This window comes from Balearica regulorum, chromosome W (assembly GCF_011004875.1).
Source record: "Balearica regulorum gibbericeps isolate bBalReg1 chromosome W, bBalReg1.pri, whole genome shotgun sequence".
In the NCBI taxonomy this organism is placed as follows: Eukaryota; Metazoa; Chordata; class Aves; order Gruiformes; family Gruidae; genus Balearica; species Balearica regulorum.
In genome coordinates this window covers 19,062,629-19,081,642 of record NC_046219.1, presented here as the reverse complement: position 1 = coordinate 19,081,642, position 19,014 = coordinate 19,062,629, and the positions used below count along the sequence as shown (strand labels likewise).

General features: G+C 39.3%; 1 protein-coding gene and 1 long non-coding RNA gene across 2 annotated transcripts in view; both read left to right on the top strand.

Moving 5' to 3' along the window:
• The window catches only part of LOC142599159 (potassium/sodium hyperpolarization-activated cyclic nucleotide-gated channel 1-like), a 308,414-nt gene extending 302,274 nt beyond the window's left edge, over positions 1-6,140 (top strand). The window contains exons 7-8 of the mRNA XM_075738902.1: positions 2,401-2,565; positions 4,442-6,140. Coding sequence (XP_075595017.1) covers positions 2,401-2,565; positions 4,442-5,256 — 980 coding nt within the window. The 3' untranslated portion in view covers positions 5,257-6,140. The remainder of the gene's footprint in view (positions 1-2,400; positions 2,566-4,441) is intronic.
• The window catches only part of LOC142599235 (uncharacterized), a 911,312-nt gene that overhangs the window by 861,685 nt on the left and 30,613 nt on the right, over positions 1-19,014 (top strand). The gene's annotated exons all lie outside the window — the stretch shown is intronic.

Below are 19,014 nucleotides of genomic sequence, written 5' to 3'. Positions count from 1 at the left end.
CAACAAGGGCAAGTGTAAGGTCCTGCACCTAGGGAGGAATAACCCCAAGCACCAGTACAGGTTAGGGGTTGACTTGCTGGGAACCAGTGCTGCAGAGAGACCTGGTGGACAAAAAGCTCTCCATGAGCCAGCAATGTGCCCTTGTGGCCAAGAAGATACATTGTGGTATCCTGGGGTGCATTAAGAAGAGCGTGGCCAGCAGGTCGAGGGAGGTTATCCTCCCCCTCTACTCTGCCCTGGTGAGGCCACATCTGGAATATTGTGTCCAGTTCTGGGTTCCCCAGTTCAAGAAAGACAGGGAACTACTGGAGAGAGTCCAGCGGAGGGCTACAAAGATGATTAAGGGACTGGAGCATCTCTCCTATGAGGAAAGGCTGAGAGAGCTGGGTCTGTTTAGCCTGGAGAAGAGAAGACTGAGAGGAGATCCTATTAATGCTTATAAATATCCAAAGGGTGGGTGTCCAGAGGATGGGGCCAGACTCTTCTCTATGGTGCCCAGCAACAGGACAAGGGGCAATGGGACAAACTGGAACACAGGAAGTTCCATCTGAATATGAGGAAAAAACTTCTCTACTTTGAGGGTAAGAGGCTGCCCGGAGAGGTTATGGAGTCTCCTTCTCTGGAGATATACAAAACCCACCTGGACGTGATCCTGTGCAACCTGCTCTAGGTGAACCTGCTTTAGCAGGGGGTTGGACTAGATGATTGTGGCAGATGCATCTGCCTCGACAAAGCCTGTGGGAAAACCTTCCCACCACAGTTTGAATTATGCCTGCAGGGCAGTGGCCGTTTCAGTTGACGGGAGACAAAGTTGAGGTCTTTGACCAATAGGAGGCCTATGTGACCATATATGACCACAAGTCAGATTCGAATTGGGTATAAATGGAATCCTGCAAGAGAGCCATTTTGAGTCAGTCTCCCTCAGAGCAGCTGGTCTGTGGTCGGAGGCTCTCCCTGTTGGATGGGACGCCATCTGCAGTTCATCTTTTGTACAGATTGAGAGATCTTACCTTACATGGATGAATGATTTTGCGCCTGAGCCCAAGAATTCTTTCTATTTCTAATTGTGTTCTTATTTTGAAACTTGTAAATGTGATCAACTCAAACACTTCTTTTTGTAACTGGCTTATTAATTTTTTTGTATTTTAATATATATTAACTTGAATGTTTTAATAAAACACTAGTTGTGATCTAAAAGAAAACATATTTTATTTTTACCTTTTAGGGAATATGGTTAGATAGGGAAGAATGGATAGATAATCTGAAAGAAGTTTCCAAATTATTTATAATTTTGATGTGTCCTGCAAGGAGCTTCACTTTTAGCTAACTGGAATATATAATGAAAAATAATTCTAACTGACTGTACTTCATGCAATACTGTGTTAAATATTCTTTTATTTTAAGTAATACTAATCCTCACTTAAACTTTTCTAATGTAATCTTCATTGAAAAGAGAGGTGAAGATGTGGAAAAGAATTATCATATAAACAGTTTAAAAGTGGCATATCACCACTATTTTAGTTTGACAACTTTACAAACATATGAGGACTTATATAACATGTCTGAATATTGAAGAATTCTATTGGGAAACTTCCCTAAGATGGATTTATGCATCTCTCTTATTCTACCCCATATGTTTTGGTGTTATAAACCTCGGGCATTGACTTTGACCTTTATCCAGTAACCTATTCCTGCGGGTTCAGGAAACAGCAGTTGCAATATTAGGGCTATTTCTTGGGACTCTGTGTATGGCTTTGGTCTCCTCTGTTCCAGAATGATGAATTCCTGTTGGAAGCACTTGCAGAGAAAGTCTACTAGACTAATCAAATGGAGTAAGCAGATGTTAAAAGGGTTCTGTCATTTAGCCCAATGAGGAAATAAAGTCTAAAATCATAAGATTATTCTCCCCAAATACCTAGGACATAAAACCCAAGGAAACAGAAGGCATTTTCATGCTTGAAGCTTTTTCTCTTGGAGCAGTTCTTGTATTCAAATATCATTATATTATGCATTAAATTAGTTTAGTAAATCTGGTGAATGATTATGTCAGCTGAATATTTAAAAAAAATCAATAGAATCACTTGGGTTGAGTCAGCAAGTGGTGTTTGACAGCGGATGGATCATTTCTTACAACTTAAAGATTTTTTTTTTAAAAGGCCTGATAAAATCAGTCTTGACTGAGAAAACCTATAAGCAGGGTTCTTAAAGGAGATTAGTTATTTTTTCAGAGTAGCAAAAATAAAATCAAACACCTTCAGAATTGCCCCTGCAACATTGCATAAACAGCAATAGAAAAATTGCTGCTGACTACTGTTAGCACTAAGTCACTTCTTAGCTTTTACGTTTCACATGGTTCACTAACTTCTTTGTTTTCTGTGTGTTGAATTTTTCTCTCCCCAGAGATTTGCCTTTTGACCAAGGGCCGTCGAACTGCCAGTGTACGAGCAGACACGTACTGTCGCCTGTATTCCCTCTCAGTGGACAACTTCAACGAGGTTCTGGAAGAGTACCCCATGATGAGAAGGGCCTTTGAAACAGTGGCAATTGATAGACTTGACAGGATAGGTATTATTTTTTTTTCCATATTTGGAATTCTTAAAACCTTTCTACCTTTTCTTTTCCTTGAGTTGAAGGATAAAATGCCCAGATTAAATCCTTCTTAAAAGTTTCATTGCTGTTATGGTCCAATAAATGTTCTGTTGATCTATGAATAAGATGTGTCCAGACAAGAAATTCTGCAAGCTTACTTTTAAATAATAAAAACCTTTGTATTTTAGAAAGCTCTCATAATCCTCTGAGGATTATTTTGTAAACTTTAATTATCATTAGTATTATTTATTAATCCCGTATATTTCTTTTGTTGCCCTCAGTGCTCATAGGTTTTTTTGCAGTTTCATGAGCAGTGGATGACATTTTCCTACATAAATAGTTTACAGATGACATCTATAATGCTGGGAAGAGCTGAAGTCTCTCAACACCCACAAACCCCATGTTTGTTGAAGTAAATCAGTCCTTTGCAGCAGGGCTCTCATTTTCCTCACAACATGGGCACTGCTAGCATTGATGGCTGCACGCTGGTATTACTCAGATCTGCTTGCAATTAGAAAAGCAGGCCAACAATATCCAAGTGAAAGACAGAATGATATGGCAGATTATCAAAACAGGGTGTGTGAAGTCTGCTGTTGTGCATCCAGACATTCTGGACCTCTCTAATAGGACATACTAGATAAAATATATGACTCTGATCATTATTATTGACACTGGTTTTAAAATGCAGCTATGCATAAAAAATTATTTATCCTGATTTGGAAGAAAACGTGTTTTCTTTAATATAGCAAGAGTAAAGAAATTAAATACATGTATACAGGTTTCAAATATTTAATAGACTTTAGTATTTTGCAGATTGTGAACACTCAGTGCATTAATTTATGTTTTCAAGACTTTTTGAACTCTTATAATTTGTCTCTCAAGACTCTCTGGAAATGTAGTCCAACTCAAAGTAATATGTGCTTAAATAATATTGGTAGTAAAGTCCAGTCTGCTCTTGGAGTAGTAAACCTGTCTGAAGTGCTATGTTTACAATATGAAATCTACACAAGACAAAAGATAAAATATGAATTGTTTTATTGAAAAAAAGAAACAATTGAGTGCAATTATGTTCCTGTGCATCTGGTGACACAGAATAGTGTCTACATCTTGCAGACACTGACAGCCATCAAGCAAACATCAGAGCACAGTGTACAGCAGTCTTTAATGTGTAAGCAGGTGTCACATTAGCCATGAGTTCATATTAATTCACAAATATCTAAAAATATTGTTTTTTGCAAACTAGTGGTCACTGGTTACTAATGTCTAATAATTAGTTCCAGGGAATGTGCTAAATGGCAGATATATTTATAATTTATGTAACAGTTTAGTGGAAATTAGAACCATTTTGCAATGAGAGAGAAAGACATACACGCAGGGCCTGGTGGCTTTTTCCATCCTGTTTTTCAGTAAATTACCATGGTTACATATTCAGAGTAATTGTAGTAATAGCAATGCACTACAAGTGAGGAGGCACAGAAAGTTCAGGTGGCTTTGAGCACAATGGTGTTATGAAAACCTGCTGTTCTGGTGCAGAGGGGGAACTGGGTGTGCGTGGAGGCCAGCTGTCAGGAGCTGTGTGCCAGTGTGAGTTGCTGCAGCAGTGTCTGGAGAGGCTCAGCACCACTCCACCGCAAGGGACAAGCTCTTCCGTCCCTGGCTTCTGGGGAGATTGGTGGGGCGCAGCCTATCACAGTGGGATCACTGCCGAGCTGTGGCCTGTGCTCAGCCTGGTGTTTGCTCAGGCTTTTACAATGCCAATGTAGCATTCAGTGATGGGGGCTGAAATGCAAAATCAGAGTGGGGATCTGCCTCTGTGTGTCAGGCTTGCTAACTTTTCTGCCTCTCTGTAAAGGGAAGAAGAACTCGATCCTCCTGCAGAAGTTCCAGAAGGACCTCAATGCCGGAGTTTTCAACAACCAGGAGAACGAGATATTGAAGGAGATCGTGAAGCACGACAGAGAGATGGTACAGACCATCGCCCCAGTGAGCTTGCAGCAGATGCCTGCGCTGAACTCCAGTACCTCCACCATGACCTCATCATCGCGCATCAGAAAGCAGTCCTCTCCCATTTACACTGCGAGCAGTCTTTCTCACGGAAACCTGCACTCCACCTTGCCCAGTATGCAGACACCCCAGCAAGCCACCATCCTCTCGCCCTGCTCCTACACCACTGCCATCTGCAGCCCACCTGTACAGAGCCCTCTGGCTGGCCGAACTTTCCAGTACGTCTCACCAACTGCCTCGCAGCTCTCCCTCATGCAGCAGCAGACGGAGGTGCCCCAGCAGCCACTTGGTGCCACGCAGAAGAATGAGGTCCACAAGAGTACCCAGGCCCTCCACAACACCAACCTGACCCGGGAGGTGCGGCCCCTCTCCGCCTCTCAGCCTTCCCTGCCCCATGAGATCTCCACCCTGATCACCAGGCCTCACCCCACAGTTGGGGAGTCCCTTGCCTCCCTCCCGCAGCCCACTCCTGGCCCCAGCATGCCCCCGGCCAGCCGGGCCACTGTCCCTCAGTGTGTCTCAGTCTTCCGACAGATGTCCTTGGGAGCCATCCCCCTGAATCGGGGAGCCACACTGCCCTCAGCCCCTCTGCAAAGGGATTCTTCCACAGCCTTAAGCACAGAGCCCAAGGGAGACAAACCGTGGTTCACATCAAACTTATGATCCCTGGTAACTGTGAGCAACAGACTTGTAACAAACTGAGAACCATCCCCGGAACTGTTTTAGCCTATTTCCTAATGTACCCCAGCAGTCTACTATGAGAAAAATACTTTAGACAGCTTTGCCCTACATAATGAATGTAAAAAATTATATATATATATATGAAAAAAATATATATCCAAAAAAAAAGGAATTAAAAAAAACTTGTTTGAATTCATGTCTTCGTTTCTCGCAACCATTAAAGAAGTCTAAATTCTGCTGTAATATTATTTATTTTTAACCTGTCAACTTTAAAATCGGTCTGACAGATTTCTCTGTTTATGAGGTTTCCTATTTTCATGGGAAAATTGTCAACACAATAACAAACTTCAAACAAGTATATTAAAAAAAATAAACATCAATATAACTGAAACATAGCATTGACAGTGATACTCTGAAACCTTCATTATTTCATTTTTTACATACACGTTAATTTCACGTGAAGAATTCAGTTGTTATTTCCCATCGCATTTCATATTTTAGCACTTTCCATTCAGAATTAGATTGGAAAACAAATAAATTGCAAACACCTGCAGTAAAAAGGCTGGCACTAGCACTCTGGATAGATTGTAACCTCACGACATGTCAACCATTCTGTTGTTTCAGAAAACTGAGGGGACTTCAATCTTCATGTTGCTAAATAATTTTACAAGGACTATAAATATTGCCATTGTAAATAACTTTTTAGACTCAAAAATAGCTGCTGTGTGGTATACCATTGCAAGGTCTTTGTTTAGGAATTTAGGTTCAGCTCTTGACTTCAAAATTTACAGTTTTAAAATTTGTTAAAGCTAAGTGCAACACAACTGTTAAATTGTAATGCAATGGCTTAAAACCTACAATGTTACATTTACACGCAATGTTTTATGCAAAATTGTACGCTTGATCCTGCAAACTGCTTGTACTTCACCAATACCATCACTTTTCTTCTCCTTGCCCTCAATAGCATCTGAAAATATTCCATGCATGCTTTGGAAAAAAAAAGATGATAAAAATAGATTGTCAGCCATTTTAGGAAAAGGCTTTATGGTATCTTAGAAAATAATAACTATTCATTAATTGTGTCTACCTTAAAATTCCTATAATGCTGACTTTGAATCTCTGGTTTAAGTCTAGAAGTGAGGTTTTTCATTTAAAGGATTATTTGTAAACCACAGCTTGATTTAGGCTTTCAGGTGCTTTCTGTGTCTTCACTGTAGTTTTGTAGTTGACTGTGGTGTTAATTTTTTTAAAAATAAACATAATATAGCATCAAGTCTGTCTGAAAATGCACGATTTGCTCTGTGTATATTGCAATTAAATGGCTAGTATATCCTAAGGCATGTAGTGCCAATCATAGCCCATAGGTACAGGGTTTATTATTTTTTATGTCTTCAAAGCAGAAAAGAAATGGTGACAGAAAGCAGGGTTAAAGCATACTGTTTTGTGAACATTTTGTTTTGTTTGCTCAAACCTTCATGTTATGTTATCCACAAAAAAAGTTCTTTCATAATCATTTGTGCCTGATTTGTCACATTAAATAGAGATTGAAACTAAATGTGTCATAATTTAACTCATTGAAAAATCATCATTATGGATATGATACAAGCATATATTCTGTTCCTTAAACCCAACTGACTCGTGAAAGAAGTGAATGCAAAGGAGTTCTTCTTTTCCCATTAATGCTGAGCTTAACAATGCATGAAAAAATTAAATAACATCACAAACTACATAATGCAGTGAATCAACATGTACTTGAGAGCCAAGTAAATATTCTAAAGCTAACAGAGCTTGAACCCATGCTGCCTATTAAGCCTTTTACTGAACTGGTACATCAAATAAAAATTTAAAAAAACCTTCCAGTTTTTGTTGACTCCCACTCACCAGGAAAAATCAATATGTAATTAATCCATTAACATGCTGCTGCCATTAATCTAAGTGGCCCAGAGTAGTATATGAAGAAGCGATTGTTTAAAAGTGTTTGGAACATTATGGATATGCTGCAAGACCATTTATTTATCAGTACAATACCCTTTATATTATTTTAATACTCACAAATTCTGTAAGTTAATTAAGATCATATACTGATCTTTCAAACTGTTTAAGGTTTACATTTGCTAGGAGAAACAGGGTTAGTAGCAAAATATTTGTACATATATTTTTATTTTATTTTAAGCACTATGAAGAAATATTAATTCACATGGTCTTTCAGTGAAACCATAAATAATTTTTAATGACTTTGTAATAGCGTGGACAATATCTAGGATTTGTATGTTAATTCAAAAAAATGATACAGGGTGTAAAATTATATATGCATATATATATGTATGTATGAATGTATACATACTTAGATTAAGAAACAAATTACTTACATTCCTGTAATATAAAGGTCCATTGCTAGTTTCAGAAGTGACCTATTTTCCCTATACATAACTAAGCCCATAAGTATGAAATCTCACATCTGCACAGGATGAAATATATTAATGAAAAAGGTTGGATCTTAGTGATGCTGGGAAGACTATAGATCTTATTCTTACAATGAATGTATGACCAGGGATGAGTTAGATTTTTTCTTTTGTCTTTGCTCAAAGCCATAAATAAATATATATAAAATATTATTAATAAATTGAAGAAAATACATAAAAAATAAAACCATGAATATTTTTTTATTCCAATATCTTTATAAGTGAGCAAGTTTTGCTTTACCATGAAAGAAATGTTTGCTTTTCTCTTTTATTTGTTCTGAGCCCCAGAAATGACATGCACTAAGTATGGGGAGGTGGGGGAAAAAATGCCTGAGTAATTATGTGAACAGTAGGAAAAAGAGGGCTTAGAAATTCGAGGATACTACCTGATTTACTCAAGCAATTCCTAAGCAATATTTCCTCTGTAGATTAAAGGAATTCATTGTGCTAAAAAGCATTTTCCCCACAAAACTTTCATTTAAGCCATTACCACTAACCTGTAATATTTCTTGAGTACAAATATTTCAAACTGAAGTTTACTTATATATAAAATTTTAAATAACCTGAGGGAGTTAGTTGTAACATAAGAAAAGTTAGTGTAACATAAGAGAGTTAGTTAGTGTAACATAAGAAAACTGTATTCTATCATATGTTTACTTTATCTTACTATGCGTGTCAATCCCAGATGATGTACCTCTGAACTTGTGTATAATAATTGAGATTTCAAGGGAATGTTGGTGTTGAAGTAGTGTTCATTAATTACATTTTAGGTCACTGTAAATGAAAAAGCATAGTCCATTCAAACCAATAGCAGATTTTTTTGCATTAACTAACTTCAGTAGGATATATAATCCACGATTGATAAACTGTGATTTTAAGCAAGCATGAGTAGTTGGGATTTCAAATTGCATTGTAAAGTGCATTGTGATTTCTTTTAAGTGGCATTTAATTAATGTTTTATTTTGTATTACTAAGACATAACTCCAGTCCAATTGTAGTCAATGAAATTATTTACAAAAGGACCAGCATTGTACTAGAAAATTCTTGTCTAGCAGCAAAATTCCATCCTCCTGTCTACATTTGACCATTGCACAGGGTATATTTTGCTGTTTTAGTCCAGTCTTATTATTTCATACATATTTGTGTACAGAACCAAAAGAAAAGGCTGTTTTTAAGTGATATTTCATATCACTATATCTATCTATATGTACCTACACACCAATGTATATATATGTTTGTTCATTTCTAATATCGATTTCTACCTCAGTTTAATATCTATCTTACCTTAATTTTAATTTAAAAAGCAGCAGAAGAACTGGAAACAAAGTAAATTTTATTTTAAACAGCAAACTTGCATGTCTTGATGCATGTCATTAATATTTAAGCTTAATATTTCCATTTAAAAAATTTACTCATGTAAGTACTCACACTGACTTTAGTATGTATATCCATGTGAGTTCTTTTCTACTTTATAGGTGACATTGTCCAGTGAAGAAAAATGTTTTGTTTTAAAAATAAGATGTTGGATTTTTTAAACAAAGCTGCAATTCAACTGCTCTGGGAATACACAGTGACATTAGTAGTTTCTGCTGTTCCAAAGTCCTCTGTTCACACAAAAAAAAGTTACAAGATAGGAACAGAAAGTGTTTGTTTAGAAATCATGGGTCTGAGCTACAAGCATTATCTGGTACTTTCTAGGACACATTATAAGAATTGGGTGTGCACAATTTATTTGTTTGGCCTTTCCCCTCCTAACTTTTTTCTGAGAAGGGAAGAGTAAAAGCCTTATCCTAGACCATGTCCTCTGAGAAATACATATTGTGAATCTTGAATCTATAAATTTGTGGTGGGTTGACCTTGGCTGGATGCCAGGTGTCCACCAAGCCGCTCTATCACTCGCCTCTTCAGCAGGACAGGAAGGAGAGGAAAATAAGATGGAAAAAAAACAACCCCAACCTCGTGGGTCAAGATAAAGGCAGTTTAATGTAGCAAAATCAAAAGGCTGCACGCAGAAGCAAAGCAAAAAAAAAAGATGCAAAAAAACCTTGTGGGTGAACATAAAGGCAGTTTAATAAAGCAAAAGGCCACACACGGAAGCAAAGGAAAAAACCAAAAGATTTATTCTCTACTTCCCATCAGTAGGCTATGTCCCGCCACTTCCCGGGAAGCAGGGCTTCAGTATGTGTAGTGGTTGCTCTGGAAGAGAAACATTGTAAATAATGAATGCCCCCCACTTCTTCCTCCTTTCTCCCAGCTTCTTGTTGCTGAGCAGATGTCATATGGTATGGAATATCCCTTTGGTCAGTTGGGGTCAGCTGTCCTGGCTATGTCCCCTCCCAAGATCTTGCCCACCTCCAGTCTACTGGTGAGGGGGAGAGAAATGTTGGAGAGACAGTCTTGATGTTGTGTCAGCACTGCTCAGTAATAGCTAAAACACTGGTGTGTTATCAACACCTTTCTAGCTACCAATACAAAGCATAGCACTATGAGGGCTGCTATGGGGAAAATTGACTCCATCTCAGCCAGATCCAATACAAAATTTTATCAACAATCAGTACCCAGTGCTCCTTTGCATACTTAGCAATTTGAATCATAGAATCATAGAATGGTTTGGGTTGGAAGGGACCATAAATATCATCTAGTTCCAACCCCCCTGCTGCGGGCAGGGTCACCCTCCACTAGACCACGTTGCCCAAAGCCTCATCCAACCTGGCCTTAAACACTTCCAGGGATGGGGCATCCACAACCTCTTTGGGCAATCACCTACTTCATTGATGTGATGGGTCATACAGCCAGATGGCATAATTTCTGGTCCATGATTACATTTCCCTCACCTCAGTGAATACATGCAATATCTTAACATGCAATATCTTAAGAACTTATGATAGCACCAAATTTTTCAGGTCAAGATATGGCAACATTTAGAAAAAGGAACACAGTGATAGTAGACAAGCAGATTATCCAGCTAAATTAATTGATTTTAAATCTCCCTGTGTACCTTCCATATATATTTTAAAATACTGCTACATGTATGTGCACCTAGTTTAAAGAGATACATGTTGTAAGAATGAAAACCACATTACCAACTACATTAGATGGTTTAAGATTTGCACCACGGATAAAGTGATCCTTGGCCTATGAATTGAAAGACTCGAGCACACATTTGAACTGAAACTAAATTTTGCCCCATCCTTTAAACTGTTCCAGATATGTGATGTTATTTCACCTGCTTGCAGAAGATGCCATATTTCTTACTATTCTCCAGTTTTACATGTCAGATTTGTAGTATGGTTCCCCCTACATTCTGCTTTGAAGACAATCTACAGTGCTGAGTTAGTTCTTGCTGAAAGGTCAGTGGCAAATTTGTATCGAGTAGAACAACAGACCAAAAGAGAAGGGAAAATGTCAAATGCCAAGTCTACAACTGTCGTGGTTTTACCCCCAAGCTCCTTATAAGCTGAGAATGACGTCATATGGTATGGAATATCCCTTTGGTCAGTTTGGGTCACCTGTCTTGTCTGTGTCCCCTCCCAACTTCTTGTGCACCCCCAGCCATCCCACTGGCAGGGCAGTGCGAGAAGCAGAAAAGGCCTTGACTCTGTGTAAGCACTGCTCAACAACAACAGGTCTGTGTAACAAAAACATCTCTATATTATCAACACTGTTTCCAGCACAAATCCAAAACATAGCCCCACACTAGCTACTATGAAGAAAATTAACTCTCTCTCAGCTGAAACCAGGACATTATCCACCTCTTATTCCATACTATTTACGTCATGCTCAGGCCCCACACAATTCAATACATCCTCATTAAGCACCACCACCCTTCTCATCCCTTGATATAATATAATATGCTGATATCATTCCCTTAGTCTATGGACCACCCTTTTAAAATGTCCATAAATGTCCATAAAATGTCCATTGGGTTCACTCAATCCATAACCTTGGGCTCCATCCAACATGGTGGTCACTCAGGACAGGAGAGGTGGTTGACACGTAGAGTTACTGGGCACCAAAACCAGCTCAGGTCAGATCCACTGCTGCACTTGCACTGCTTCTTGTAAGGCTTGGTTCAGGTGATTTCTGCTACAGTAATTCCTGTAACATGCAACTCAAATCATGGGTTACAACAATTTAAAGGTATTTCCATTACAATCTCCACCCCTGGTCCCTTCGAGTCAGACCATCAAGTTTACCATTGCAATGAACACCTCCCCTTGCCCCTGCTCTGGCTTGGACTTATCCACACCTGCTGTGGCATAGACTTATCCACAGTTGCTTCGAAGTGCACCTGTTGTTCCAGCATGGCCTTCTCCATGGGCCACAATGCCTTCATAGATATACCTGCTCCAGAGTGGTCTTGCCCACAGCCACAGTCACTTCAGTCCTCTCAGAAATAAACCTGCCCTGTCATGGGCTCATCCATGGCCACACACTTTGAAATGTTCCAGCATGACCCCATGCACAGCCACTGATGCTTCAAGGTGTACCTGCTGCAGCATGGACTTTTCCTTGCCACAGATGCTTCGAGGTGTACCTTCTCCAGCATGGACTTATCCTTGACTCACAATCCTTCCAGAGGTATACCTGCTGCGGCACAGACATAACCATGGCCACAGATGCTTTGGGGTGTCCCGCTCCCACATGGACTCATCCACAGTTTACCGTCCCTTCAACTTGAGTGCACACAGGAGTTCCAGCCTGTCCAGTACAGCAGCACAGAAACAGCAGCAATGCCCTGGCCATCTGCCAGCCCAGGTGCATCGCCATTGCTGTTATCAAAATGTTCCCAGGCACAGCACAGTAAGATGATAAGCAGTACAGCAGTACAGCAAGCAGCGAAAGCACAAAGCAGCCACTAATGAGCACTAGACTCTAATAGATAGTAAGGCAAGCAAGCCCCATGGCAAGCACAGGAGCCTGCCAATTTGTGGTGGGTTGACCCTGGCTGGAGGCCAGGTGCCCACCAGAGCCCCTCTATAACTCCCCCTCCTTAACTAGACAGGGGAGAAAAGGTATAACGAAAGGCCTATGGGGTGAGACAAGGACAGGGAGAGATCACTCACTAATTATCATCACGAGCAAAACAGACTGAACTTAGAGAGGGAATTCATCTAATTTATTACCAAGCAAAACAGAGTAGAGCAATGAGAAATAAAATAAAATCTTAAAACACAGCCCCCCACCCCTCCCATCTTCCCAGGCTCAACTTCACTCCTGGTTTCTACCTCCTCCCCGCTCAGCAGCACAGGGGGATGGGGAATGGGGGTTACGGTCAGTTCATCACACGTTGTCTCTGCTGCTCCTCCCTCCTCAGGAGGAGGACTCCTCACACTCTTCCACTGCTCCAATGTGGGTTCCCTCTCATGGCAGACAGTTCTTCACAAACTGCTCCAATGTGAGTCTCTTCCGTGGGGTGCAGACCTTCAGGAGCAAACTGCTCCAGCGTGAGTCCCCCACAGAGTCACAAGTCCTGCCAGCAAACCTGCTCTGGCGTGGGCTCCTCTCTCCACGGGTCCACAGGTCCTGCCAGGAGCTTGCTCCAGCATGGGCTTCCCACGGGCCACAGCCTCCTTCAGGTGTCTCCACCTGCTCCAGCGTGGGGTCCTCCAGGGGCTGCAGGTGGAATCTCTACACCCCCTCATCCTTCCTCCATGGGCTGCTGCAGGGGGACAGCCTGCCTCACCATGGTCTTCACCATGGGCTGCAGGGGGATCTCTGCTCCGGTGCCTGGAGCACCTCCTCCCCCTCCTTCTGCACTGACCTTGGTGTCTGCAGAGTTTCTTACATCTTCTCACTCCTCTCTCCGGCTGCAAAAGCTCCTTCTAACTGTTTTTTTCCCTTCTTAAATATGTTATTACAGAGGCGCTGATTGGCTTGGCCTTGGCCAGTGGCGGGTCCGTCTTGGAGCCGGCTGGCATTGGCTCTATCAGACACAGGGGAAGCTTCTAGCAGCTTCTCACAGAAGCCACCCCTGTAGCTCCCCCTGCTACTGAAACCTTGCCACGCAAACCCAATACAAGGTTCCATATTGCACTTCACAAAATCTGAGATGTTCTCTGGGTGGTACACTGATTGTGACCATTGCTCATGGATTTACTTTCACTTTTTTTTTAGGGAGCAAAATGTTTACAGTCTGTGTCCTTTTTTGTTGCTGCAGTGTAAGGGTTTTAAACAGAGACCTGCTTTTAAAGTAAGAAAAGCTCCTTTGTATCAGAGGGCAATAACTACAGATTTTAGTTTGTTGTCGACAGTTTGGGAATTTTGGGGTTCTGGACCAGGATCTATTTGAACTGGATTTTTTATTTCTCTGCAAAGTCAACATAAACAATGGGTTTTCTGTGCTTGTTACATCACAGATATAGTCTGCATTGTTGAGGAGATGCCTGCAGAGTTTTGTATTAATTAGCTTTTTCTATGTGCTGGAGGATTTACATCTAATTATATCGGTTCCTCTAGTCCAGTCAAGAGGTGATGTGAGCGATAACTGATGCCAGGTCATCATCCACTGCAACAGGCAATCTTCCAGGTAAGGAGAGAAGATGGACAACAATATTAGAGGTGGTCTTACAAAGAACTTTAAGTATTTCTAAATATGACCTGGACTGATCAATTCACATCTGAATCCTTTATGGAAGTAGATTATATTGTAATTGCAAATTTTGCTTTTTTTTAATCAGCCAGTTGATACCCTTTCTGCCTATGATTTGTCTTCATCCTGTGCTAAGTCATCTTGGCAACAGAAATGTGTACTGATATTTGGAGGCAGTGCTGTATCTCAACTGTATTTCAGTTTAGCTGATACCTGCATGTTGATATTCAAAAAAGATTAAGAAATATTTTTTTAAACCCTATAAAGGAAGTTTATTGTGCACATTTTACCAACTGGTATAATGCTAATGCCTTCCTCCAGGAAGGGCTTAAGTAATTTTAATGATTCACTTCGACCTTTGGTATTACCTAACAGATAATGGTGCCCTGGGCAGAAATGGTGAATGCTGTGGAACAATCCAAGAGAATGGATTGGACATCTTTCTTTTCTCCAGTAGCAAGAAGTTGTTCATCATATCCATAAGACAAATCAGATTCTAGATGGGACAGCTCAAGGCTTTTGCTTTTGTTCGTGTCTCTTCTGCAAGACAAAAAGATGTGGACACAGTTCAGAACTCTTAGTCAAACATCTGTCACATAACATCAGAAAACAAGCTTTTAGACAGTGGAAAAAAATTCATTTGTCACCACTGTATACATGAATGAAGATGGTATGTGCCTCTAAATCTCCTGTTTTATTTGTGTACATTTAAATATCCCAAAATAACAAATCCAAATTTACCAAAAAAAGGGATCTGTGACTTTATGAATCCCTTAGGTTTTGATCCTCTATAAGTAAGCATTACAGTTGTGTTTCTGGTTTCTATGAGAGCTGAATTAGTCTGAATGAAAATGTCTCACATAAGACATCTCTCAGATTTGGCATTTGAGAAGATAAATACTTTATAACCTTTATTTTCTTGCTCGGGTCTATGATGGTCAAGTGTTCTGTGAAAGAGGAGATATGTTTCTAATTTGTCTTTTGACATTTTTTGGACAGCTTACTAAGAGAAGGAGAGTTGACATTGTTAATAGCTGGCAAAACCTGACGTATCTGGGCTGAACTTCTATACTGTAGGCAGTGTTATTACAGAAGATAGCACTGAGGACAGAGCACCATATGTCATGGTCCCAGTTATGCTGGCTATTTCAGGTCCATGGTTGTCAATGAGGTCACGTATTGTTTTTGCTGCACTCTTCTGGCTCACTTCTTACTCTCTTATCCTGTCCCTAACAGTCCTGTGTGTACAGAGATACTGGTTATCTGGAACATACAAAAATTCTTCTTTCTTCTAGAACAGCTTTCTCATAATTTCAGCTGTGATAGGTGATAAAATACATTGTTCTATGTGGAATGATTGTTCTCTGGTGGGGTTTTTTTTTGATTGTTTTTGTTTTTTCTCAGATGTTTTGGGGAGACTTTTCAATAGAAATGGGACACACTGATGTCATTTGGAAAGACCAGTGAAAAAAGCAAAAGTGACAATAACAATGAGTAGAAGAATGGCAGAGAGAAGTTCCAGATGCAGAAAAAAATTATTTCCTTGAAATAAGGCAGTTGCATTGAGATTCCCTGAAGGACATGAAAGAGACAGAAGAGGAAAGATGACAACATGTCATGTCCTATTTAAGGCTGCCAAGCAGCTTTGTCATGAGGGTAGCAATAAAGCAGGAGAAGCAGGAGAAAACAGCCTCTCTTGTATTTCCATCACAAATACATGACTTCTTTCAGGTATTTTATTTCATTTCTTTTGAGAACTGAAAGCAGTTAGATCCACTTTGCTGGTTGCTTTTCTTGATATCAGAGGTGGACCTGCTAGAAGGGTGTAAGAGAGAACATCTGGAAAATCACAAAACAGGTGGGTATTCTGGGCACTTTTTGTCCCTGATCCCATGCACCCTTTTAGCACTTGTATATTGAAAAATGCTGTAGTAAATTTTTTGTCATGTTATAATAGCATTGCACTCATTTACTTTTATGAACTTGGAAAATATGTACAAACTTTGTCAACAGAGTTAATTAAACTTCATGGTAGGCTGAAGTGAGCTTACTGTGAGTGGGTCCAAATACCTTAGATGGAAAACACAAAAAATACTGCTGATCAGGACTTGGTGGAGGCTGTGACTCAGCATAACCAGCATGTAATATTTCCAAACATGTTTCTTCCAAAGATTTGTTCTAACTTAGACCAAATCTTACCCTCCCACACATTCCCTATCTTTCTTATTTGCTGTGGCCAGCTTATCTCCCATTTCTTTTTTTTGCTTCTGGGAGTGAAGCCAGAACATCATTGTACTGGTGGTGAAAGGCAACAAATCATGACTGTACCCCACAAAACTATGATAAACCTGTCTTTGACAGTTAGAGACTATAATCAGAAAAGATTACTTGTTTGCTTCATAGTATGTCCTGCAAGCATTAGGGATAAACAGAGGCATATATTATTTTGAAATCCATCTAGAAGAAAATATCCAGAATATGATTGAATTCTATCTATTTGTACATTGTTTTGTTTTAACACTACAGTTGGGGGAAGAGGAATTAATTATAGATAGTAACAGCAAGTCTAGGATAAACAAATATAATATCTAGTGACTATGCTTACCACTCTAGAACAAATGAGTATTGGGAGGAAAAGAGGTGTAACTCATTTAACCGTTAATATCTAAGAATACGCATAGAAATTACATTTTGTGATGGAACATCTTATCCCAATAAACATCATGTAAATTTGTTAAAAGTTTATTGGCACTAGCACTTTGAAGCTATGCCCATACAGCAAAATGATGGAAAGCTATTCAGCAATGTATAAAGAAAATAAACTAAAAGATAATGAATATAACAAAACTGAAACATATTCAGTCTGATGTCAGCTGGGTACAACATGTGCCCTGTATTTTATGGAGTAATGCTAAGTGGAAGGAATAACTTTCAATGTTTCTCCTAAAATACATGTACCTATTTGAAACAGTAAAACAAACTCCTCCGGCCTAGGTGCCCCTTTGGTATCTAACCAGACTCCAGTCAAAATCAGCTCAAGAGGCAAAATGTGAAGAAGAAAAGAGAACTAGGAGATAGTGTTTTATTTTCTATGACATTAACTTGGGTGCTTGAAAACCAAGATTCTTTTACAGGTATTCCTTGTTAACCAGCAAATATATCAACCATGTTTGAGATCTAGCAACATGAAAGGAAAGCACACAAGCAAAGCATAGGGAAACTATCTCCTTGCTCAGCTGCTTGTGTCACTTCACACCAGTGCTCTGCTGTGTCAGTTGTCAGTTCTGTGCCTCTGCTGTGGTGTTAGGCTACCTACCAAGAGTGTGCAGACAAAAGAATCACTCGTAGGCTTAAACCGATATGTCAAAACTTTCAGCAGAATCCAGACATATTTTGCTTCCCTTCTGCATCTTGATTTTGCAGTTCCTGTTTTGGCAAAGAGGAAGGTGAAAAGCAGTATTTCAACAAGAGATTAAGTAGCTGTTCAGAAAGATTTTAAATAATGATTTTAAAAAATAAAACACATTTTTTATGCTTAGTCCAAATCTTTTTCTATCTTGAATCTTCCTAGAGAATTAGTGCCAACCGAATATGCTTTCTTTTTATACCTGAATGGATTCCTTTTTAATTCAACCAATCTAAAAGGATACGAAGCACATAATTAATGGAAGTTCTTATAAAACTTTTATACAAACATTGCTCAGTGGTGCTTGTTATAGTCATCTTATTATGATACAATGTTACCAGTACTCACTAGTATTCTGATATTTCATACTTTTTTAACAGCCCCAAAACTAGACTGATGAACATACTGATATGTCAGCTTCACTGAAAGAAAAAAAAACAACCCCTCTTATTACTCTAGAGCCAAGCTGAAAATATGCACAGGATCTGAGGTAAACAAACAAAAAAAAGAGCCCGGAATGTGTTACAGGCAGTATCTCACTATTATTTAGTTTCTCATGCATGATTTTTAAAAGCATAAGTTTGGTACTGTTGTTGTTCTTTGAATGCAACAAAGGTAAAGCCTAATAGAGACCCCAGTGCCCAGCTGTTCTCTGGCTGCACTGCGACCTGCGCAATCATGGGTGGAGAGTCAAAAGCCATTTTGGCTTTCACATTGCAACCCGATTGCTTCATTTCAGGCAGCAGCCTGTCCTCAACGTGGTGCATCCTGAAATTTATTCTCAGTGGGCTACTTTGGAGTATTCAAGAGTGCTAGTACTATCTGATTCATTATACACTGGATATGGTCAGATAAAAGGTAGGTTATATTTTTATATTATGTTGGGCTCAGTACTCAACCAGTTGCTACTTTTGCACTAATTTGATTAAATGTGCATTGCTGCAGTGAGAGAAAATTCAGCATTATTGATGGATGACACAGAAACTTCTTAATTGCTTACTGTAGCAAATCTGCAGCTGATAAGGATGTAAATATCTATCATATTTTAAATTCAAGTTATTTTAATAGTCTAAAGAAGCAAGATTTGTGAAATGTAAAAATGACTTTTAATTATATTCAATGCATTAATTTGATCTGTATTTACTTTTCAATGAGGTAAATGGGATGTTTATTACCACTGAATAAATAATAGGAGATTTTAATAGAAACCTAGTTTACAGACTTTTTATATACATGTTGTACACATTACCAAACAATGAAAGTTTGTAAACCATGACTTA